At 41.7% G+C, this 26,136-nt stretch overlaps 1 protein-coding gene across 1 annotated transcript in view; it reads right to left on the minus strand.

The window, feature by feature from the left end:
• SLC9A9 (solute carrier family 9 member A9) overlaps positions 1–26,136 on the minus strand; it is a 766,430-nt gene that overhangs the window by 120,619 nt on the left and 619,675 nt on the right. The window contains 2 exon segments of the mRNA XM_070403739.1: positions 7,684–7,763; positions 18,602–18,653. Coding sequence (XP_070259840.1) covers positions 7,684–7,763; positions 18,602–18,653 — 132 coding nt within the window.

Raw genomic sequence — 26,136 nt, forward strand, 5'->3', positions numbered from 1 at the left:
CCCGGCTTCCCCTACCCCCCAGTGTCTTATGTCCATTGGTTATGCTTATATGCATGCATACAAGTCCTTGGGTTGATCTCTTACTCCCCTCTCCTGCCCCGCAACCCTCCCCAGCCTTCCCGCTGTAGTTAGACAGTCTGTTCGAGGCAGCTCTGCCTCTGTATCTATTTTTGTTCAAAAGTTTATTATGGTCTTTATTATCCATAAATGGGTGAGATCATGTGGTATTTTTCCTTCATTGACTGGCTTATTTCACTTAGCATAATGCTCTCCAGTTCCATCCATGCTGTTGCAAATGGTAAGAGTTCCTTCTTTTTTACAGCAGCATAGTATTCCATTGTGTAGATATACCACAGTTTTCTAATCCATTCATCTACTGATGGGCACTTAGGCTGTTTCCAGATCTTAGCTATGGTGAATTGTGCTGCTATGAACATAGGGGTGCATAGATCCTTTCTGATTGGTATTTCTGGTTTCTTGGGATATATTCCTAGAAGTGGGATCACAGGGTCAAATGGGAGTTCCATTTTTAGTTTTTTGAGGAAACTCCATACTGTCTTCCATAGTGGCTGCACCAGTCGGCATTCCCACCAGCAGTAAACGAGTGTTCCTTTTTTTCCACATCCTCTCCAGCACTTGTCATTTGTTGATTTGTTGATGATAGCCATTCTGACAGGTGTGAGATGGTACCTCATTGTTGTTTTGATTTACATCTCTCTCAACCGAGTTTTTAAAAATGGATTTAAATGAATTTATTTTGTGAATCTATTCTAGAAGAGGGGGAGTTACTTTCTGATTTTTTATTTTCATAAATTCAGATTTTTATATTGTTTGCTTAAAGTGAAGATGAAATGAGAGAGCATTAAAATTTTATGGTGAAAAAGAAATACAAATCAAGGATGCAAAAGCTCATAGAATCCTAGGATTATTGTAGAAAACCCCATTATCAATTTGGGACCCACAATTTTTTGCAATCACAGTAGGGGGGCCAACATGTTGGGACAACAATTCACAATGTCATACTTGAGTCACCTGTCAGAACTCTGGAGAGTTGTGGTCTAGCTATGGAATACTGCAATGTATGTAGGCCACAGAGTCTTGAGAAGACTGCACTGTTTAACTGTTTTAGTATGTTTGGGCTCTGAGAGGCAAGGAACCAGTTACCATCTGTAGAAAGCTGTTTTAGTAACTAGCCAACTTTTCCAATGGATTTAGTTAAAACAAAGGATAGCAATTATTATTCCCATTATATGGAAGAGGACATCAAGAAAGACCCAAGTTATGACCTAAACAAAGATAGGTCATATTTCCAGGTATTGTGAACATTTCCCTACATTGATTCTCACCAAAAAGTCAAGGGAGCACAAGGATCCAGGAAGCTAGTGTTTTCTTTTAGTGAATTTTAATTTCATTTCACTTAGGTGCTAAATTAGGTGCTATCTACAACATCTTTCTTACACCAGCACCTGAGAGGACAAGGATGACCAGCAGTGAAGCTGAATCCTCTGTGAACTAACCACCTGGGTAGAGTGGTGGCTGCACTGCTGCCCCTACACACTTGCTCCTCCCTACAGCCAGCTTCCCTGGGGGCAGCAATTACATGCCATGTGTACCCTCATGGGGGATACTGTGGGTACGTGGGTAGAGAGTCTTTAGAAAGATGATTGCTTACCCTAAGGACCACATGTCATTTCAAGGAGCTTTAGGGTCATGATTCATTTTAAAGAGGCAAATAAGCAAGACTTCATGAGGGTCAACCATGTCTATCCCATATCTACAGAACCTTTAGTACTAGTATATTGCCTGGCACACAGTAGGCACTCAGTAAAGCATCCATTGAACGAAGGATTTCTTACTTGCATCTTCTGTTATACGTCCTGCTGCTACTGAAAGTAAAACACACCCTCCCTACGACTGGTGAAGCTTCTGATGGCAAGAATCCATCACATAGAACTACCTATTGTATGCCACTTACAATATCACACATATTGACACTACCAGAAATCAGTGGACGGACCACTGAACCAAGCCCGTTGGATTCATCAGGTGGACACAGACTGCTTTTTGTTGATTATGAATGCTGGCCCCAGTGTATCAGTTACCTTGGATGCACCTTTTCCCTATTTGGGCTCAGTTGCCTCATTTGTAAAACAGGGATCACAGTACCAACATTCCTCATTCCTCAGAGTTTTTGTGAAGTAAACTCATCATTCACAAGGCCACAGTTTTACTCCAATAGATAACTCATGGATGCTTCAGCCAGTCAGAATAAGAAATAACTGCAATGCAGTGATCATCATATAAAATGGAAATTACTGCTCACAATATTCATACCTATAATTTAAAAGAACTGTGACTGTGTGGGATGTAATGATTTCTGTCAATTTTTAGAAGGGGAAGGATTATCCCCTCTCCTCCCCCGCTTTTAAAACTACAGTGCCATTTCATTTAAATTCATTAAACACTTGGGCCTAAGTTTCATTTTAAATTGCCCTGATGTTCATGTTTACTGCTCCTGGAATGCAGCCCAGCCTGTAACCCTTTGGCACAGGAGGAGCTGGTACCTGCCCCTTGCTTACCAGACTAATGGGGACTCAAGGCTGCAGCACCACACATGCTGCATGGCCTGCATTTTGCTGGTCCAACTCCGTGCACAGATCACTAGCAGGAAGGAAGTTCATCCAAGTGGCTTCATGGAATTCTGTTACTGTGTCAACTTGCCAATCCATTGTTATCTTTGCACTTTATTCACACTTATGTAAAATGTTGACAACCACATGATAACTCCTTATTTTCAGTTCATATCAGCATACAGGAAGTGCTAAAAATGATTTTCGGTTGCCCTTTTTATTTTGGCAAAGGTCATTCTTATCTGGTGTCATTCACATGTGTAAGACCAATGTACACACATGCATAAAGAGAGAGATGATAAACAATGGAATGGAAGGAAGCAGACAGCCCAACAGGGTCATTAGTCACTGTGAACAACATAAGATTCCCCACATCAGCTATAACACTATCAGTCTAAGTAAATCATTTGTCTGATGACTAAAAATCTGAATAAAGGGGCATTGATTTCTACTCCTAGTCTCTTATTATAAAAGACTGTTAGTGAGGATGGCAGGTGCCTCTAAAATTTTGAGTTTTTATATTAATAAAATAAACACATGATAGGTGAGAAAAGATGCATTCAAAATCACCCAGACAGATAGCAACTTCTAAGCCAGAGCCAGGCTTGAATGTACCCATTAAACCTAAGGAAGGATGGACTAACCATTGGAGGTCAGTGATGCAGATGTTCCTGCCTAGGGAGAGGGACACTGAGGCTGGGGAGGGTGGATGTCTACATGGAGTGTGCCCTTTGAGTGCCAAAGGGCAGCCTGGGTAAAAACACTAAGATTATATCTAGTCTGCCTTGCTCTACTTTCACACTCATTTAGCAACCTCAGATAATCAATGGGATTTTTCAGCTACATCAATGTCTAGAATGAAGATGCTCTGGATAGCAAATATTGCTTGCTTCATTCATTCATTCACTCATTCAAAAATATTTATTGAGTGTTCACCATGTACCAACCTTGTACTATGCCTTGAGGACACACCAATGAATGAACACAAACCCAAATCCCTGTTTCTAGAAAGCATATATCCTGGTTAGAGATTATTAAAACAAATAAAGTACATATTGTGTTAGATGGTGATAACTGTTATGGTGAAAAATGAAGCAGGGAAAGGGTAAAGAGTGCTCCTGTTGGGACTGCTAATTTAAATATGGAGCCAGGAGGGTCTCACTGACAAGTTGAATGGAAGAAATGTAGGAGGAGGTATGTGAATGTCTGAGGGAAGAGCCAGTGCAAAGGCTTGGAAGCAGGGTTGTACTTGGTGTGTCTCAGGAAGTCCAGGAAGCAAGAGTGGGAAAGGGGGTTGGAGAGACACTAGGGACTACATTAGAACTTGAACCTCCCCATGGTTGGTCATGGGAATATATATGATTTAGGAATCCAGTGTCTGGTTTATACTGTGCCTCCTTCAGTTTGGCTAGTGTCATCTCCGTAAAGCTAAGCCATTCTTGAAGTCTTTGGCATATTAACTTTCTGCCCCTGAAAAATCAAGGACCTGACTTAAGAACTTGGGGCTACTTTATGGTGTTGTTCTTGTAGTGACCAACAATGACCCCGGCATTATCACTGTAGATCTTCATAAGTGCTTGAGATGTGAGCTCTGCACTGCACATGAGAGCAGTCCTGATTACTCACTGATGGAAGGTGACTTTCTGAACATGCAGCGTGGGGTTTACATGTAGATAGGGTATCATGGACCTAGAGCTATTGTGATTAAGTTCATTTAAGTGCACTAATGGACTTTAAAATAAAACAAATATGAGCTTGAATCTCAGAATTGACATGAGCTATAGGTCCTTAAGAAAGTTAAATTCTTTGAAGATTTGTTTCTTTCACCATCAAAAGGGTGCTTGTAAGAATTAAATAAGACAAAAAGAGTGGTTATGAGAATTAAGTGAAATAATGACCCCAATGGCAGGTGCTGGTGCTCAGTAACCGTTCCCTTTCTCCTCTCCCCTTTTTCAATGTCTCCTTTGCACTGCAAGCGTCAGGATTGCTGCTCACATTGAATAATATTGAAATCTTAATTAATCATTAATTTTGGCCCCATAGGCTTCCAACAGTGCTCTGGAACAGGGAGCCAGGTTGGTTCAGTAGAAGCCAACACAAACAGCAGTCTGTGCTGCCTTATATTCTACTGAGCTGTGGAGGTTAAATGAACAGTAAGTATAAAACACTCCACATAGTACTTATCCACTCTCCATCCTCATCAAATGTTAATTTTTATTACTTTTATTCTCCTGTAATTTTGGAAAATTGTTATGGAAGTGTATGTGTGTATTAATTATGCTATGAAGAAGTAAAAAACAAAACTAGGTGAGCAACAGTGGCTTGGTTTTTTGATAATGATGGTGAATTTAGAGTCTTTTTCTATTCTTGGATCTGAATATTAGACATACATTGACTGTGAATTGAGTACTGCGATTGTTAGTTTTAGGTGTCAACTTGACTTGATTATCCAGTTATTAAATAAGATCCTAATCTGGGTGAGAATTCTGTAGTTGAGCTAACATCTGCCATCAGCCCACTTTAAGTAGAGGAGATATCCTCTCTAATGTGGGTGGCCTCATCCAATCAGACAGGAGGCCTTTAGAACATAACTGACGTTTCCCTGAGGAAGAAGCTCTGCCTCAAGGCTGCAGCATCACTTCCTAACCAACAAATGCCAGCCTGCTGACCTGCCCTACAGATTCTGCACTGGCCAGCTCCACAATCACAGGCCAACTCCTTGAAAAAAATCTCTTTTTGCATGTGTGTATGGATATATTTATGTATGCATGTTTTGTATATATGTGTGTATGGGTGTATACATATGCATATATATGCTTTCATGTATGTATTTGCATATATATAGCTTCTATCAGCTCTGTTTCTGTCTCTGATTAATACAGGTGCATATGAAGGCTTATTTATTCTTCTTTTTCTTGTTAGTAATTGTTATGATGCCTCACTTACATGATGCAATTGTACTGAAATGAAACTTGAGCAACTCCAAACTGCATAATCAATTTCTTTCAGCCTCACAATAATTTCTTTTTGGCCAGGCCAGGCAACCTGACCCTGGGGTGGGAGGGTCATCCCTCCACAGGCGGGGCCAGCATAGCCTACCTGTGAGGTTCATGGGGCACATCACCTAGGTTCTAGGTGAACAATAGTATAAATACAATGCCAAGTGAATCATTTGTCTCCAACATTACAACTATATCAAGAGGCCACCAAGTGGAAACGTGTGATGCTCTCCGGGATGCATTCAGAGCTTCGTTAGGATGTTAATAGGCTGTTGTCTAAGTAAAGACACATTTGTGTAATGAGATAGCACTGCACTTTCTAGAATGAATGCACAGGAAGACAATTACCATGAGAACAGATGTCACTGAGAGTGTAAATCTGCTGTGATTTGTTGCTAGTCTGTCCACAATGATATGGAAATAAGCCCCTGCTGAAAAGTAAGATAAGAACTAAGCATCTGAGTTTAGTGCCATTGCTCTCAGCTTAACATTTGCGTGGGTTCCCACCTTCATTTTCTGTTTAAAGTCACTTTCCCCCTTTATTCCTTTCCCTCATTATAAAACCTTCTTCACAGCACAGTCAGAATTTGAACAGAAACATCTTTTATCTCATTTCCAAGTTACAATTTTCTTATTATACATCTTGTCGTAACCAAGCAGCCTTTAAGTGTTCTCTTTAGTCATATTTTTAAACTTTGTACAAATTTGATTATCAGATACTTTAAATAAGGGCAGGGGAAATTATGTTTCCAGAAGAGAAATCAACCAGGCACATAATCTAGCATAACCTTGTAAGAACCAGCTTCCACTGGGAAGGCCTTGGGTAGTTGATGAGATACCAGAACCTCCAAATGATAGTTGATGGCCAAAAGGGACTGCTTTTAAGGTGGAAGCAACTTGCATTGTCCATAAAACTCAAGATTGAGCACGGCAAGATACCTGAGCACAGTTAACAGAGCTATGGAAAAATAAAACCACATCCTCAGAAAACCTCTACTTTCCACATCCCCATTTTGTAATTCTTGAGATGTTCTACTTTTAAAGAATTGTTTTCTAATTCTCACCTTGTTTTATTTTTGCTTATCTCTGCAATTTCAATTGGCTTCTCTTTACTTCATTCTTACTTGTTTTCTACACAGTCATTCCTCTAATTTGCTTTCCTTTCCTTTCTACTATGAATTTTATGTATTTCTCTTGCCTCCTCTCCCTATTCCATTTTTATCTCTTTTTCATATTATTCTTTGAATTTCTTTTCTCTGTTCTTAATTCTTCTTCCTCTCTCACTGATCTCTTGTGGCTTTAATCATTGCTGAGTTGCTTTGAAATCACCCAGTGACTGACATTTTCTCCCTGGAAGAGGAGGTATTTGTGACCATGGGAAACTAATTATAAAGACCCAACACATTCAGTTTTCAGTGCAATCCTTGCCTTTCTTTGGCAGTGTTTTTGCATGGAATTAAGGATGGATTGCTTCCTGCAGCTCACACTGGCAGGGACTCTCAGGCCTGACTCAGCCCTGTGAGTGACCTACCAGGTATATCTGAGCCACTGTATTTACACTGATTTCTACAATTTTAAAATTGCCCTTCACTGGGAGAAGCTTACTCAAGTCTGCCTGGAAAACTATGTAGTGCTATTTTGTAATGACCAGAAGTATTTTTCTCCTTGGCCCCTCCATTGCCCTGCCCACTCCATTATTTACTGCATTGAAAAAAGCACTGGAGTGGGCTCCTGGGAGAAGGGGAAGGAGCTTTATCTGGTCTCTGTCAAACTGGACCAGAAGTAAGATCTTTACAAAGGGAAAGACAATAAAACAGATTGGTCCTCAGGACTCTATGATTTTATCATCTTACACTGGGAAATACTTGACTCAGAGATTTCACTTTAGCCTCTTGCAACACCTAAGTATGAACTATACAGCTTTTCCATTTCTGAAATTTTACTGCTTCTGATAAATTTAGTGGTGAATTCACTTTACCTTTTTCTGTATTTATGGTAAGTGTTGGGGTAACTTCTGCGGGCAGCAGTCCTGGGTCATCTTTGTCAAAGGATACTTGTGGTCAAAGCCATACCACATTTGGAAGAGCCCAACACTCTCTGCTTTTGTTGTGCTTTTATCCAAGTTATTTGCTTCCTGGGGACAGACAAATAGAAAAAGACATTGAATACATAATCAACATAAAATATTGATATATAATATCAACATTATTATATATAGTTTCACTATAAAAATACATGTCTAAGCAAATGAAATATAACTACATTAAAAACACTTTCCAGGTTGAGGCATTTCCATCTAACAGTAAAGTCGCTGACATGCAAATGAGCTCTGAGACCTTGAGTGTGGATGAGGTATCTGGGTGAAAATCCAACATTTATTTTTCTTAATAATTCCTATTTTATTAAACAGCTAAGAAATTCTACTTTTTGACATCAAATAAAAATGATATTTCTGTCAGATTGCTGTTGTGGGAATTTTGCAGTTCACTTCTGTCAAATTTGGATGGTATTTATTTATGAGTTACCTAAAGGTCAAGACTAAAGGGATGATACAGCCTAATAATTTTTGAACTAATTTTCTTTTTTTTTCTTTTTGATATATCACTACCAAATTCTACTTATGGTTGATTTGTTATCTTTCAGCTTTGAACTGGATATTCCTACAGGTATCTTGGAATCACTGAATGCTCTTGTCTTATTTCTTTTTTCCCCCCAAAAGGCTGCAGTGAAAGGCAGGAAGGAAAGGAATTAAGGACAAAAGAGAAAACATTTGATGGGTGTATATGTGAGAGTAGAGGATGGAAATATGAGAAAAAGAGAAAAAGGTGAAACACTTTTGAACTTTAGAGATACTAGTAGGTGATAATGAACATGGCAGTGTGGTAAGGAGATTCCGTTTTACTTCTTTTGTGTATTGCATTTTACATAGTAAGAGAATTCCAGGCTTCAATCAGTTATAATTATCTCTGTCATTAAAATTACTTATATCTTAACATGCACTTTGTTGCTTTATTTGGGCCCACAGTTTCCATCCCCAAATTATTTTATGATTTCACAGTCCAGTCATAATAAGAACATTTTTAAAAAAATTGTGACCTATGGAAGACAATGGCAATTCACTGGCTGCTCCAAAGCCATCCCTAGATGAATCCAAGTTAATTTCCTTTCATTTTATTTTGATTACTTTCTGATGATTCTCAGAGAATTCCACTACTGGTTAGTGATAAGTAGCTGAACACAAAGGTCTGGGCTCTGCTTTCTGATACATGTGGGTCAGCAGATGCTACAGCTCTGACCCTACATAGAAAACAGGATATTGAAAGGGCGAGGGCTACACCCTCCACCTTGCCCCAGGGTAAGGGCTATGACCTTGGCCACGTGCTTGGCAAGAAGGTTCTTCCCGGAAGTCTAAGACTCTGCTAGCCACACCCAGGAACAAGACATCGACTTGTGCCTGGCCAATCGGCAGAGCACAGTTTTTTCTCCTCCCCTTACTCCAACCCCCCCCTTTAAAACCCGTCTCTAGGCGGGGTTCGGTCTCTTGGCCACTTGGCTAGCCGATGTGTCGGTGAGTCTGGTGGATGGAGAGCTCAAGCTAGCTTGAAATACAGATTCTTATGCTTTTGCATCGGATTGGCTGGCTCCCTGATGTGGTTTCTTGGGAATCTTGAAATCTGGGCATAACAGATATGAAAAAGCAAAGTGTGGCTCGCTTCTCCTTAGCCATTTATCCTTGGTCTAAAATGGTTGAAGCAGAGACTCACAATAAAATTAAGATCTGATTTTAAACTTTGTACAGTTTCCCAAATAGTGTTCCCTACCAGCCACTGTTCTGCATGATGGTGATGGGGATTGTGCCAGTCATTCAGGAAAATATAGGGACAGATGTATTAAACAGGCTTCTTACCTACAGGACTTCTCAGCATCTTTCATTTATAAATGAACATTGTAAAACTTCGAGAGCGAGGTGTTTCTCAAAGTTGGCCATGGAACCCATTTCCCATTCCAACCCCCACTGTGAGACATCTCTAATCTTTCCATGGACATTAGAGTTCCACAGATCTGTTTTCTGATAGACGTGGAAGGCCATGCCTTATTATCTAGAGTTAGAATTTATTAATTACTCAGCATGCTTCCCCAAAAAGGAAAGCAAATTGTCTGGCTCAATTTCCATCAGTCCCTGAACATTTCTCTAGCTATTTCTACCTCAACAAATGTGTCAGATTCACAACATCACTGCTGCACATAGTGTCTCATCATCTGGCATCATCTACAAGTTGTTTTAGTTGCCATCTCCCTAGCAGAGGCAGGCACAGATGCTCATCCTAAACTCGACTAGTTTTAAATGCTTTTGGCCAACAGTGGGAGTTCTCTCTCTCTCCTCCCTCTCTCTCCCCTCTCCCCCTTTCTTTTCTTTAAAAACAAAAAGGACTTTCAGGATTTTATCTATCAACTGGCACAAATAATTTTAAAAAATATATATTTTTATTAATTTCAGAGAGGAAGGGAGAGGGAGAGATAGATAAAAACATCAATGATGAGAGAGAATCATAATTGGCTGCCTCCTGCACGCCCCCTACTGGAGATTGAGCCAGGCATATGCCCTTAATCAGAACTGAACCCTGGACCCTTCAGTTCACAGGCCAACACTCTATTCACTAAGCCAAGCCAGCCAGGGCCACAGGTAATTTTTGATAGCTGATAATATCTACTGAAGATAAGATAGTTATTAAAGAAAACTGATAGAAAGGAGTATAAGCAAATTCCTGTTTTTTGTTTGGTTGTTTGTTTTTAAGTACAGATGGACTGTGCAGGGTGAGTTTGGCTGGCAGTCAGGGCCCGGAGATCTGGCACCCAATCTGCAGCAGCCAAGCGCAATCATGATGGCAGCTATGACAGCCTCAGAGATTGAATGCTCCTTAATCCGTAGGCAGCATGCTAGTCACATTATCCAGTCATTAACTTTTCCAGTCATTACTTTTCATTTTCCACAGTGATCCATCAAGGTAGGTTGTGTTATCCCTATTTTACAACTGAGGACCTAAAAAGCTCAGAAAAGGGAAGAGGTAAGCTCAAAGTCACACTTGCAAGTGACAGAACTGGAATTTGAAAGTAGGATTGCTGGGCTACGAAGATGGTATTCTTTCTGCTAGTACCTCATTCAACCTTTAAACTCTGGAAAGCACAGCCACAGTATAATAGGCTACTTAGGCTACAGTGTTATTGTCTGTAAAATGAACAGAAAAAAATGGACTGGTTGGTCTCTGAGGTCCTAATCATATGAAAATACTATAATTTTATTAATGAAAACAATGAGAACAACGGCTAATACTTGTTGAACACATACCATGTGCCAGACATTATTCTAAGTGCTTTTCATATATTAACTCTTAATTCTTATAACAATTTAATGAAGTATGTTCTATTATTATTCTCAGTTTACAGAAGAGGCAACTGGGAGCACAGAGAGGTTTTGAAGCACACCTGTGGTCCCTCAGCAGCCAAGATTCTTCTCATCTAGATGGGGCCTACCGGGGGTAGGTGAGGAGCAAACTAAGCCAAAGAGGAATCTGAACAAAGAGCTAAGTTCAGAATCCTGGGTACTCATGGAGGCTGAGATGGAGCATTCTCCTCACAAGTAGATTAGTGCCTGGCATGGGTGTGTTGTATGTATACATCAATGAGTGGGTAGATGAATGAATGAATGAATGAATGAATACCAGTTACAAGTAGAAATTAAGGAACCGGATTGTCAAACTTCACATTCCACTTCTTTCCTTGGAAAAGTTATTTAACTTCTCTGTATACATGTTACTTTTGTGAATATACTTTATAAACTACAAAGAGTTATGCCACATCATTTTATCATCTCTTTCCAACTCCACTCCAATGCCTTTTACATCTAGAACTTATGATTTCAATATATTGTTCTATTAGCTCTCTCTTACTCCATAACAAAGTATCCCAAAATTTATTGGCTTAAACGAAGTCTTTATCTTCACAGAGCTTACACTCTAATGGGGGACACTGATAATACAAAGTTAAACTACTACCTACAATAATTTCAGAGAATGAGAATAATATAGCAGGTAAGAGGATAAGATAAGAACAGAGGAGAGGCTATTGGCTGGTCCAGGCAGGCCTCTCTGAGAAAGTGGCATTTGGTCAGAGGCCTGAACGATATGCAGAAGAGAGCTGTGTGGGATCTGGGAGAAAGCAGTCCCCACAGATGGTTCTGCAAGCATGAAGGCCATGAAGTCATAATGTGATGGAGTGCCTCCTGGGCAGCAAGAAGGCCAGTCTGGCTGGAACGAGTGAGTAAGGTGGAAGTGGATGGAGGTAAAGTGGGAGACACAGAGAGAGGCAAGATCATTGACCATGGTGGTGAGCTTGATTTTATTCCACATGTGATGAAAGGTTTGAAATTTGGAAGTAATAAAACAACTGTTTTAAAACACTAATTTTTCTCCATTCTCCAATCTGCTGGTTGTTACAAAGAGATTAATTTTCATATTTTCTCACATAGTTTTTTAAAACTATGCTTGCTTCTCTACAGGCTGTCTTAATGCTAAGTTCCCAATTTTATTTTTGCTTCCAATAGTTCCTTCAGTGAAATTTTGTTTTGGTTGTCATTTATGCTTGAGTGTTGTTGGAGACCAGGTGTAAGCTGACATGGTCCTTGCACCTGAAGGGGCTAGCAAGGCTTGGACCCTTACCTACACAGTTTTCCCAGACTTGTTTGGATGGCGGTTATCAGTAGAATGAGAGCAACCTTTGTAGAATGAGAACAGCCTTTCATGGCTTACCAAGAAGTCTGTAACTATTTACTGAGATTTGCTGTACCGAGAATTTGTCCTTCTGCTCTATCTCTCCCTTAGAGATTAAGAGGAACAAAGAATAGATTCCTCTTGACAGACCTCCTATTCAGTGTTTTGTGTATAGAAGGCATTGCGTGGTTAATAAACTTACTGCAGCTCCTCGATTGACCTGTAGTCCTCCCGATCCTGCTCTCCTGTCTTTCTTTCTTTTCTCAATTCCCACCTCCCTACCTCAGCCCGGTTCAACCTGTCAGGCTGGCCCTGACAGAGTGTAATGTAGGTGGATCAGTTCTGGTGATTGCAGCTCAAGGAAGTCACAGCAGAGCTAAGAAAGGTCCAGAGAAGGGCCACTTGAATAGCTGAGCAGGGAGAGATGGAAAGGATTAGGACTTCAGCAGAGACCAGAAGTCAGAAGGCATACATCAAGGTGTCTATAAAAATATGAAGGATGTGAGCAATGTGAATGAACACTTGTTTGCTAACTCCCAGAAAACCTTCACCTAGAATATCCTTAAAACTAGAAAGAGCTCATGTGGGGAAGAATAAAGTATTTGTCCTCTGCACAATTGAAACCTATTTTTCATAGTCATCTAGAATTGGAAGGACTGGGAATATAAGTAGGTTCACAAGTGGAAGAAATTAACTAGTTGATAATAGGGTCATCTAGTCTACACTAATAAAAGACAAACATGCAAATTGACCGTACCTTCGCTATGCCTTAAGCCACGCCCGCCAGCCAATCAGAGTGGCTATATGAAAATTAACCCAACCAAGCTGGCACCCAGCAGCCACGGAGCTGGAGCAAGCAGGAGGCTTGGTTGACCCAATGATGGAGGAAGCCAAGCTTTCCGCCTGCTCTGAGCTCCACTCAAAGCAACAAAGTTTCAATTTTGGAAGGTAAATAAACCCCAGATACCTGCTTTCAGCCAGCCGTGGCCATGGAGCTGGAGCAAGCAGAAGTGGGTTGCCCCTGGCGATGGAGGAAGCCAAGCCCGCCCTGGCTGGCTCTGAGCTCCACTCAGAGCAACAAAGTTTCAATTATAAAAGGTAAATAAATCCCAGAATAAAAAAAAAAGAAAAAAAGGAGAGGCTGTAAGCTTCTGTTGCTGGGGGGGGAGGGGCTTGGCCAGCCTGAAAACGGCCCTCAGCCCCTCCCCCAGACTGGCCAGGCACCCCAGTGGGGACCCCCCACCCTAAAGGGGGTGTGGCCAGCCTGCAAACAGCCATCAGCCCCTCACCCAGGCTAGCCAGGCACCCCAGTAGGGACCCCCACCATGATCTGAGCCACCCTTCAGGGCAAACCAGCTGGCCCCCACCCATGCACCAGGCCTCTATTCTATATAATAAAAGGGTAATATGCAAACTGACCCTAACAGCAGAACGACTGGGAATGACTGGTCACTATTGCACACACTGACCACCAGGGGGCAGATGCTCAATGCAGGAGCTGCCCCCTGGTGGTCAGTGCGCTTCCACAGGGGGAGCTCTGCTCAGCCACAAGCCAGGCTGATGGCTGCCAGTACAGCAGTGGTGGTGGGAGCCTCTCCCGCCTCCTCAGCAGCGCTAAGGATGTCCAACTGCAGCTTAGGCCTGCTCCCCGCTGGCAAGTGGACATCCCCTGAGGGCTGCCGGGCTGTCAGAGGGATGTCTGACTGCCAGCTTGGGCCTGATCCCCCAGGGAGTGGGCCTAAGCCAGCAGGTGGACATCCTCCGAGGGGTCCCAGACTGCAAGAGGGCATAGGCCAGGCTGAGGGACCCCCCTGAGTGCACAAATTTTTGTGCACTGGGCCTCTAGTTATTAAATAAAATCTCATTTTGCCTTGCAAATATTTTAAATATTCCCAATAAATTTATAGAAAACAGAATAAAGATTCCCACATATACATTCCCATATTTATCAATTTCAACTTTTTCCCATACTTGCCCCTATGAGGTTGAAGTGGTCTCATAGAAGGTAAATATTCTACAAATATTTCAGAAATTGAATATGTACTAGGCTTTAAAATTGATCTCACCCAGATGACGGTTTTTTATCCTATATAATAAAAGCCTAATATACTAAGTGTACAGTAGTCTGGTCAGCCATTCAACCAAAGTGTAATATGCTAAGGCTGCTTAACCGTTTGTTATGATGTGTACTGATCACCAGGGGGCAGATGCTCTGACCGGTAGGTTAGCTTGCTACTGGGGTCCAGCTGATTGGGACTGAGCGAGATGGGCTGGACGCGCTCTGTAACCCTCCCATGGTCCCCCCCGGCTGGCCAACCTCCCACATCCCTCCGTGGCCCCGATCATGAACTGGTGGGGTCCCTTCACCTGGCCTGTGCCCTCTTACAATCTGGGACCCCTCAGGGGATGTTGGAGAGCTGGTTTTGGCCCGATCCCACAGGCCAGGCCGAGGGACCCCACTGGTGCATGAATTCATGCACTAGACCTCTAGTGTTATTATAACTAATAGTGTATTGAAAAAATATAATGAATACTTCAGAGCAAATATCTTGGGTTCTCCCTAGCCAACATTAAATTCAGTTTGGCTATATTTAACTTATGACTTAGATATCCAAAAACATATCCCCTCCCCACTAACTTTACTGGTTAGGACCAAATTCCATTTATTTATCTTACCTTTCAAATTTTACAATTACATGCTCTAGAAAGTAGAAATAATAATGAGGGAGAGGTAGAGGAAGATGGCACCTGCAATTTAGTGAGCACCTTTTATCTATTAGGTGCAATATATAAAATTAGATTGGATCTTTACCCTGACCACACAGGATACCTATTATAACCCCTATTTTGTAAATGATGAAATTAAAGTTCAGAGAATTAAAGTAACTTTCCCAAGATGATGACAACAGCAAAAAATTCCAGCCACTTCAGCAACAGCCAACTCCACTCTCTGGCTCCTCAACTCAGGGAGCCTGCTGCTCTCTGCTTGACTTGCACTGTTCTCAGCTAGGACTCTGCCTCCTCGCACTGCAATTGGGAAAGGGCCTCCAGGCAGAAGGTCAAGAAGAATGTAGGCTCACCTCACTTCTTTTCTTTCTTTTCAGGATAGTCCTTTGTTGTCTGTTATCCAACGCCTAAATTGCTTTCAGTCTGTGTCTTTCCATCTGAAAGAAGTCTCTTATAGGCAGCATATGTCTTGTCATTTTATCTATTCAACTACCTTGTGCCTTTTGATGTGATTATTTAATCCATTTACATTAAAAGAGATTATATGATAAGTATGCAGTTATTGTCATTTTATTTTTCATATTTTTTATTTTTTTTCTTTCTAAAAAAGTCCCTTTAACATTTCTTATAATACTAACTTGGTGTTGTTGAATTCCTTTAGCTTTTTCTTGTCTGAGAAGCTTTTTATCTGTCCTTCAATTATAAATGATAGCTTTGCTGGGTAGAGTAATTTTGGTTTGTCTGTTTTTTATTCATTTAAGAGACATAGAATTCAAAACTGTAGTACATTCCATTTTTCAAAGTAGCAGAAAATAGAGTATGTATTAAAGTTTAATAGCTGCATGTGGAGTACGCTTTCTAAAACTTCTGGGCCAGGTACAACTAGGAGTGCAACATCATTCACACTCTACAGGTACAAGTAAGAATGTAGCATCATTCACACTCTAAAGGTGTTACAAGGCAAGAAGGAAAATTGTGACATTGCTAGTTAGTCACATTTGCAAGTTCATATTTCCCACAGGCTTTTAAAAAACTTTCCATAAATAAAGAGAAAATTTCTTTTTAAATATGTTTATTGTTGATTTTTCTAGTACACGATCAGTAATTGTCATAAATATCTCTGAAATTTTTGGTTTTTGATAAGTAAGAGTAAAATTTTTTTAAAGGGTGACCAGTGCGAATGTTCTCCTATTTGCTAATGCAAGCCCAGTTTAATCAATGCACACCAAGTGGAAACATACATGCAGGCCTCCTAAGAATTAGGGGTTAGGCTCTGTTGTCAGACTGAGCAACAAATGCAGATAATAAGCAAGAAGGTGTCAGGCAAAATGAGGGCTGAGAAAAGTTCTTGGAAAGTACCCAAAACAAACACCCCCACCCCCACCCCCACCCCCGCCAAAAAAAAGCAAACACCAAAAACTGAGTGGGTTGAATGGCAACAGTGTTGATTCTGTGGTTTGTTCCTACATCCTGAGCCCACTGTTTCCTGTACATGACACTGAAGACAAGAACTATTCTAAGGTGTAGAGAAAACCTCTTTCTGAAATGTGGCCAAACATTATCATTATTCAAATCACTTTCAGATGCTTCCTAAAATCAACATTACTTTGAAGTGGCAGCAGTAGTAACCATGCAAATTACAGTATTAGTTCACATTAGGTGGCTCTTTATCAGTCCCCACAGTACATGAGAAACTTCTAAAATACTGTGGCCATCTGCAGTTCAGCTACAGAAGTCTACAGGGCCTTGTGATCCAACTACTTATAATTCCTTTTTCTCCTTTGGTTTTGCCTTTCTGCTCTTATTGAATTTTAAAATTGTTTTTAAAATGTTGTACAATTATTTTATTATATATAGTATTGTAAGCTGATTCAAATCCTTTATAAGAGAAGATGCGTTTCACTAATATAATTGTTAGGTAGCTTTATAGATACAATTTCACTTAATTGTCATAACAACCTGGAGAAGTTGACATTAGTATTATTCGTATTCACACACAGGACAACTCTATTCAAAGATATAAAAAACTATCAAGTACCACATACAACAATAAGAAAAGTTTTCTACTGGTTTCTTTAGATAAGAGTTATTACTAAATTAACAATTGTGTGAATGAGCTAAAATAAAATACATTTAAATTGTAAAAGGAAAGAGGTAGGCTATTAGGTAATCTTACAAATAATTACATGTGATTATAAAATATTAGGCAGTTAGAGGAAGATAAAGAATTCCTTTGATGAATTTCCTTACTCTTTCTCCTTTCTTTTAAAAAGAAGATATGAGTAGGGTAAAATTTAGATGAAAATTTTACTTGAAATTAGAATGGATTAGTTGACCTATATGAGATGAAAATGCTTTGTCAAATCATCTATCACGGACCTTACTAACTGCTTCTGATAGCCCACCAATGTAAGGAGATGGGTTCTGAGCTCCTTTGTGGTCACCGAGCTGTCCTGCCCTTGTCTGTGTTTCTGGGCAAAGAAGTGTCTGAAAACAGCATGAGCCTGGCTATGGAGCATATTAATGAACATGTGAGCCAGGATCAGCATTAATATAATTTTCCAGTCCTTTCTTGTAGAGCACAGGGTCCTTCCTTCCTTATATCTATGTGAACCCAAAGCAGCAGCACTAACAGTCATGCCTGCAGTGATGGTACTGTGCAGAAAAGCCATAAAATAAAAGAGATGGGTCTTCTTCAAGTTCAGATATGATCATACACAATTCTTAAAGTGATATCACTTATTTACTATGCTGGTTGATCATATCTATCTTGCAATTTCAGCAAAAGGTGCAACATTTCTACACAATTGTTCAAGTACTGAGTTAAAGATGACTAATGCAAAACTGCAATGACATATTCTCTCTGATGTCAGGTCCAAGTCCAGAGCTTGGAGAATAGACTTCCCTTACTGGAGCGAACAACAGATTGTTCTGAAAAGTTTTACCTAAGGATATTAAGATCTCTGCAGGTAATGGTTGCTTAGCTAAGTCAGGAATGGCTCACCTAGACAGTTCTCCTGTGCTTTTGCAAATTTTCAATATTTCTGTACACCTTGACCTAATGAATGAGAAGGCATCAACAGAAATAGGTCTATTTGTTGGATGTCCAACATGCATTGGGCTTGCATTGAGTATATTTCACTGAAATTACTTAGCTAGGAAGTTGCTCAGCAGGGATTTGAACTCCAGGCTGCCTGATTCCAAGAGCCACGTTCTTGCTCCTACCCTGCAGTTTCCAGGCTTCCTGCTGCCACACAGAGGGCACAAGTGTATATGAAGTCTAAGCACTCCAGAAGATATGCAGAGCTTATTGACCCCCTGAATCCTGGGGGCCGGTTTATAGTCATCTGATTAATTTTATCTGCAGAGGCAGCTCCCTTTAGAACAACTTCTTGGCAACATGCTGGGCAAGCATGGAACATTCTAAGGAACAGAACATCTCTTAATTCTATATTCTGTTTTGGCTTCTTGGTCTTACCTGGTGTGAGGAGGGCTCCTCCTTCAGATCTTCATCCAGGTCCACACCAACTCTGTTAAAGAAAACAGAAAACTGGTAATGGCCTTCCTGTAGTTTAGTTGTGTGTTTCTGATCACCTGAACCAAACATAATACAAAATAGAGGTTTGGCAAAAAAAAAAAAAAAAATCCTACCTTCCCCAGAATCAAAAGAACTTCAAATCGACCTATGGCAAATGAGACCTGCACAGCTGGGCCTACATGCAGCGGGTGAGGTGGAGCACCAGGCTGTTCCTTACCATTATCTTTCCCAGGAAGAGCAGGGCCTGAGAACCTGGGAGAGGAGCCCTCAGGAAAAATACCTCTGCAGCCCCAAAACAAGGATCCTGGATGGAGGGCTGCCTTGGTACCACCACAGGACTCACTGACCAAAACTGCTCTGGGATTATGGGAGCCCAAGCTAGAGCAGGCTCCCCAAAGCAGAAAAAACTGCTCCTAAGTTTTAGTTAAAATAAGTTTGTAAGTTTTGCCTGAATAGTTTGAAAACCTCTTTATATGATAATGATTTTGTATTAGAAAGAATAGGAAGATAAGGTAGCTTTCCCTCTAGCCAGATTGATAAAAATGATTGAGAAATGGGAGGCATCACAGCGTGCCTGCTCACACACAGACACACCTGTGTGTAGTACTGCTCACACAGACACACCCGTGTGCAGTACTGCTCCCACGCAGACACAGGTATATGCCTTGTAAAGACAGTTTCTGAGAAACTTCATTTCACACAGCTCAGAGAAGATTCTCAGTGCATATGCCGAGTTATTGAATGCATTCCTAAATTTGCGCTTTGATGGGCATCATGAAAACAAATCCTCCACTTTGGATTTTACATATTTCACGACAGGATTTCCACAGATTAGCTTCTGGTTTGGTACATTTCGAACCTTGTTTTCCCCTGCTGCCAGGTGGAGTTCTGCGGCCAGGTGCTATCTGATACGCTCACTTTGCTTCAATCTGACACTGGTCCTGAAACTCGTGCCTGCACTGGTGTCCGGCAGTGACTCGCTCCACACAGAAGTGACTGTGTGCCACAGAGTCTTATCCCACTAAAGGAAAACTAAATGTATTCCCAATTCAGCTTCCCTGTGTGGGCCCTCCTACACCCCACAGCCCTTCAGGGCCTTCTGACCAGAGGAGAAGTCTGATGGAAGGAAGCTGGTGTAGACAGGAACAGTGCTGGACCCCAGCTGTGGCTAAAAATATTCTGTTTGCAAATCTTACAAAAACGCAGGACCATGGGAATACAATGCTGGGGCTCTTCCCAGGCTCTTGGAAGGGCCAGGGCATGTACAGGGCCCTGGAGCTTGGACTTCCCTTGTTCCTGGTGTGTGTGTGGGTGGCCTTGCCAGGTAGGGCAGGGTGGGGACTGTGGGGTGTGAAGCTCAGGACCTCAACTACAAGCTGCACTGGAGCCTTTCCTGTGAGCACTGCAACTTCTGGAGCTGTAGAGTCTTTTCTTTAACACAGAGCCCTGTAAACACAGGTCACCTTGCCTCAGTCCTCCAGGTGGAGGAGAGGAAGGAAGGGTTAGAAGCCAGCAGGCAGAGGTGGGAGCCTGTGGAAGGAAAGCGGCAACAGTGGACAGGCAGCCATTGAAGTACCTCTGATTCTTGAAAAAAAGAGTGTCCTCTGGGTGTGAAGAGCCCCTTCCCTCTAACCCAGGGATGAAATGAGTAGCTTTTTATTTTACTCCAAACTTTTGGCCTTCAGGTAACTGGAGCCCCTGGAGGTGACTAACCTTGGATCTTCTTGGAGTCCACAGAGCTATTTGATCTATTTCATTGAAGTTGGAGGGAGAGAGGGAAGAGAAAGGGGTGAGGAAGGAGAAAGGTGGAGAGCAGAAAAAGTAAAAGAATGAGGGGAGGAAGGGAAAGTGCAAGGATGAGGGGAAGATTGGGGGAGTAGTGAAGAGAGAAGATGGAGAGGGCAGAAGGAGGTGGAGGGAGGGGGGGGAGAGAGAAGGATAAAGGAGGTGACAAAGGGGAAGAAGAAAAGGAAGGGGTAAAAGAAAGAGTGTGGAGGGGGAATTAAGGTCAAGCCTCCCAAAGTGAGTTCAGGCAGTGACCTTGAGGTGCTATTGGTCTGGTGCTATTGGCCCTCTATGAACAGTAGGGCCCAAGTTGGAGGCACCCAGCCCCCTCTCTAATTTGGCTGGCCCACCTTAGCCCCTCTGGTAGTTCTGAGATCTCTGGCTAATGCTGGTAGTTCCCAGAAGCCTTTGTTGCTGTGGAAGCCTAGATTTCCACCCCCAGGCCCACCCAGGTAGACTATGATTAAACAAGGATCCTGACGTTCCCACTGCTGCCTCCATTTAAGGTCTTTTTCCAGCTCTCTATCTAGAAAACTGGAGAGAATAGGAATCAAATTTCACAAGATACCCAACATTTAATGTTTGAGGCAGTATGTACTAAGGTTTACCCCTAAATGCTAAACTTTTTTCTCAGAAGCAGAGCAGACCTTTCAAGTTTCAATTATTCCAACAGCCAGAAGTAGCTGAGCAATGATGGCAGGCGATTCTGTTTCTTAGTTTTATGTGGGACTTGGTGAAAAGCATCTGGCAGTGAGGAGCAAGGATAGGCCTCTTCCCTCCTTCCATTCCACAAAGGTCAGGGTCTCTTCCTACTCCGGGGCCAGGCCTATAGCCCTTTCTGGCTTGAGCAGAAAAAAGCTCTGTGAGAGTTATCTTCCTCCCAGGGAAGCCTGGTGACCATACAGTAGAGGTTCATGCAAACAGCTGGCAGGTTTGATTAGAAGGATCTGTAAAGGCTCACTGTAATTTAAATGCTATGAAGCAAAGGCACATAAGAACGATGCCTCTTTCACTTGTAATTTGAACTCCTTTGGATAAATGTTGTGCTAAAATTATTCCCTTCCTCCTGCCCCAGAGTGTGGCTGGGTCACTCAGACCTTCGCTGGAAGCATCCATATGGCACTGCTGATACTATGATGATCTCTGAGAGATATATGGACTTCTTTATGCCCACATTAATTGTCCCTGGCTACTAATCTTTTCCTTTTTTAAATTCTTGTATCTGCTGGCAGATTGCCTTATCTTCTGCCTGAAACATTACAGTAAGTTAGTATAGTGTCCCTGTTCCCTACCCCTTTTAGTGTAGTATGGGACTGGTGACCTGATAGTCTAATTTAATACATTTTTTCCTTTCAAGTTTATAGTACGTGCTCATATAAACACATATAACAAAATAATAAAATCCAAACATTGTAAAAGGGCTTATAATAAAACACAGTTGTTCTCTGCCCACCCTGCACACACATCCTCAGACCAAGTCTCCACTGGCTCTGAGGGACATTCTCTGCCTTTTCTTCATGGTGATATGTGAACTGTTACCAACATGCTGGGCACATTCACTAGCATCCCCAGGGCTCAGCAAGCATGCCAGCTTCCTCTGCATCCCTTAGTCTCCTGTCCAAGAAAGATAGTCAGAATATGAACATGACATTCTTTTGGGATTAATCCCAAATCCATTCACTTTTACACATAAAGGTCATATATGCACTGTGGGTTCTTGAGAGATTATTAGAAAGATGAGATGGTGTCATCTCAGGTGGTGGTGCCAGTGTGTGTATAGTAGCTACAAGGTGAGATCACAGGTGTATAAAATGCAGTTCAATCTCCTTAGGTGATGCCCATGGCTCTTTGGTGCCGCCCAGCAGTTTAAGCTATCCTTCCTGCTGGTTTGATGTGAGCGCAGTGCCTCAGGGCTGGTTATTGGACTTTTCCTTGTTTCTGAGCCTCAGTACTTGATATAGTCTCTGAGTCCCAGCAAGGCTGGGCCAGAGGAATCTGTCAGTTCCTCTCCCATTGACTGAATACCCTCCCTCCAAGTGGCAGCTGAAATCTCCACTACTGCCCTTCCTCTTCTGATCACCACTGTGGACCATCCATCTTGTTATGTTAGTTCAGATCCCCATCACTTGAGTTTTCACTGGCTTAGACTACCAGTGGCTGTGTGCCTTCACTTCTGATCTCTATTCCCACACCAACCTGTGGCACCTGTGCTTACCCTGTTCTGGCTGTGTTAGCCCTGGTTCACCCTGCGTTCACCCTTCCAGCTGCACCCGCTGTGCACGGCAGGCCAGCGCTCTGCATGGAATTGGCCACACCTGGAATCCTAGGACTCAGGACTTTCAGCAGTGTTGAGCGGTTAATGACACCTGGCTGTTAAGAGTCTCTCACTGGTGTGCATCATTCGCTGGCCTTGGTCTCCTTGTTAGTGCAATGGGGACAGTAACAGAACCTGCTTCAGGGCTGTAGTGAGGAGTAAATTAGAAAATTCATGTAAAGTGGTTGGTTTAGGACCTGATACCTAGTAAGTTCTCAACAAATGCTAGCAGCTATTATTGATGTTATTATTTTCATTCAGATCAGTATTTTTTTAAAATTAGAGTCCTGCCATCCTCACAGAAAAGCCCTCCTAGTGTCAGTTCTGCACTGGGGATCTCGAATGTACACTCACATCTGCAGTGTAGCCACAGGGGCAGCCAATGCACAGCAGGGATTTCTGGTTTCACAATAAAACCTAATTTCTATTTAAGAAGGCCAAGTTTCCCAGGTAAAAGATTATTTACAATTTACAGGTGGTTTTGGAGGTGAGAGGGAAACAAAGAAGGAAATGAAGGTGTCTGAACAGCAAGGGCAAGGAGGGAAATGAAAAGCAGCAAAGAGTAAGAAGGTGAGAAGGAAGCACCATATCAGTACTCAGACCAGGTGCAGGTGCTACGTAAGCAGCTGTAAAGGTGCATACAGCCAAGAGCAGGAACCAGGGTGTGGGGATGAACACCCCAACAAAGAAAATTTCTCCAATGTGGAGAAATAAAGAATCTGGGAAGAATTAAAAAGCAAGTAAAAAGGCTGGTTAAAATTGTATACGATGTTTTGCATTCTTGATGTACCTTTTAATTTTAAGCAAGTATAGCACTGCCTCTGTGGCATTCAAATGGATATGAAAATTAGCTGTGCTGTTTCCCAGTGAAGCACTCCAAAATCTCACTTGGGTTCCTCATTTTCAAGTGGCATCATCACCAGTTTTAGAACAGTATGCATCTCTGTACATACATCACACCCCTTCCTATTACACTTCCATTCTTTGGAGAGTTTTATTAGACATATTAAAATCTCCAGGTGCTCCCATATCTGACCATGGCCAAAATGCATGTTCCAAAGTTGGGTCATTTTGTAGAGGAGAAGCAAGGTAAGTAACTAACAAAAGCTCACTTTTTCCATTAAAGCCGACAGAATCTGTTCTAATCCTTACCACTTAGTGCCTCCAGCAAGGAGTGAAATATTACTAGTTTCAGTCTCATGTGAATTTCAGTGGTCTCAGGTGAGACTATGGTTCTTTGGAGCTCTTTGCTGACAGATGTTGGGTGGTGTAGGAGGAGAAACCATTTTCCCTAAGAACTGTATTTAATGGCTAAGTGTGAAACATGACATTTTCAGTCAGGGAAGAATGACTGAATGTTGGGCACATAAACACAGCAGGACAATGGGGGCATCTTAAAGATCCTGAGAGGTCTGAGGACCATCATATAGCCATAAGAACATCACACAGTGTCAAAATATGGTACTTCACACACATACCCATTATTTGAATAAATATTAGTGAAGACAAAATTAAATTTGTTTTGCAGAAATAAGAAAATGAACTAGAGCCCTAACTGGTTTGGCTCCGTGGATAGAGCGTCGGCCTGCGGACTCAAGGGTCCCAGAGTCAATTCTGGTCAAGGGCATGTACCTTGGTTGCAGGCCCATACCCAGTAGGGAGTGGAGGCAGCTGGTTGATGTTTCTCTCTCATCGATGTTTCTAACTCTCTATCCCTCTCCCTTCCTCTTTGTAAAAAAATCAATAAAAATATATTTTAAAAAGAGAAAAAAGAAAATGAACTAGAGTAAGTGGAAAAATTCACCTTAATTCATATTGTTATTTTGGCGCAGCATAGTAGTTATGAGTTGGGATCACGGAGTCAGGCTGCATGGGTTTCAATCTCATTTCTATCATTTACTACATTTGGGACTTAATCTCTTTAAATCTCAGCTTTTTTAAAACTATAAGTTGGAATAAGCATGAAACTACATTATGGGTTGTTATAAGGATGAAATGAGTTAATACCCACATTGTATTATATGTATACATATATTTCTATGTACTATATGTATATGTAAAATATTGCCCACCACTTAGGAAGCACTCATGAAATATGTTCTTGTTATTATTGGAGAGTTGATGTACCCTAAATTAAATGGTTAATACAATATAGGTTTAAGCCAAGAGTAGATATCTTATAAATAATAGACCCTGGAATATAAATGTCAATGAAAAGATCTGATGGGGAAGACAGACATTGGAAACAAAAACTATGGTATGGTATGGTATGCTATGGTAAGATAAGCATTGTACATAGTATCATATGAACACACCAATCAAAAGCCCAACCAAGAAGGACTGTGAAGCTGGGTATGGAAAAGTGAGTGTAGTACATGCACCCAACATTAAGCTTTTGACCGTTGAGGCACCCATGTCAAAAGACATTCATCTTGAATAAACACATTACCAGCTATGCTTGCTACACAGCTACTAGCAAAACAACTAGATAAGGAATTAAGCCACCCTCACTCCTAATGTTCCCTCTTTCAGAAAGCCCTTGGTAACCTAGATAACTGACTATTTGCCTTACTTGGATAAGTGATATTATGCTTTAAATTAACAAGTAAAGAGTGACCCATGATAGCCTGTACACCCCACCACCCCACCTTTGGACCTTGCTAAAGGCAGAGCCCCAGGTCCTTGCTTTTGCTCTTTCTCACTCTTTCTGGGTTCTCATGCTTTCTCTTTCTGGCATTCATGTTCTCTCTCTCTCTCCCTCTCCCTCACCACCCCCCCCCCCCCATACCTACCTGCTTATTAACATTTATGTGTGGCCTGGGGCATGCTGGGTATCCTTCCAGAGCATGTGAGTAATAAATCTTGTTCCTTAAAGTTTTCTGATGATTTTTGCTAGAGAACCTCCTTCAATCATGAACACCACGAGGGCTGGTCCAGCCCCAGCCCTAGCCCAGTGGGGATGTCCATGGGGCTCACTGGGAGTCATATAGCTGGGTGAGTGCCTCAGGAGTTCTTAGCAACAGCCTCTCTATCAATGGCCTGAGAGACAGAACCGTGAGGATGCGGTCAGTGGCCAGTGAAAAGAAGGCCATGGAACTGCTCCAGGCTGCACAGCATGAGCAAAGGTATGGAAGTTTAAAAGAACAAAGTAGGTTTGGGACATGGTAAATAGTTCTGAGTGGCTAAACTGCAAGGGTCATGCATGTCAAAGTGAACAGAGTTGCTTTGAATGAGATCAGAAAGTAATTTGAGGCCAAATTATGAAGGATTTTGAACGTTATGCTTAGAAAAAAATTTTGTGTTTTTGTTTTCCTCTAGGTCAGGGGTGGGGAATGTCTGGCCTTCGAGATCATTTGATCTGGCCCTGCCAAAGCAT

Source organism: Myotis yumanensis, unplaced genomic scaffold (assembly GCF_028538775.1).
Source record: "Myotis yumanensis isolate MYYU_CA2020_CCGP unplaced genomic scaffold, mMyoYum1.0.hap1 SCAF_2, whole genome shotgun sequence".
Classification (NCBI taxonomy): Eukaryota; Metazoa; Chordata; class Mammalia; order Chiroptera; family Vespertilionidae; genus Myotis; species Myotis yumanensis.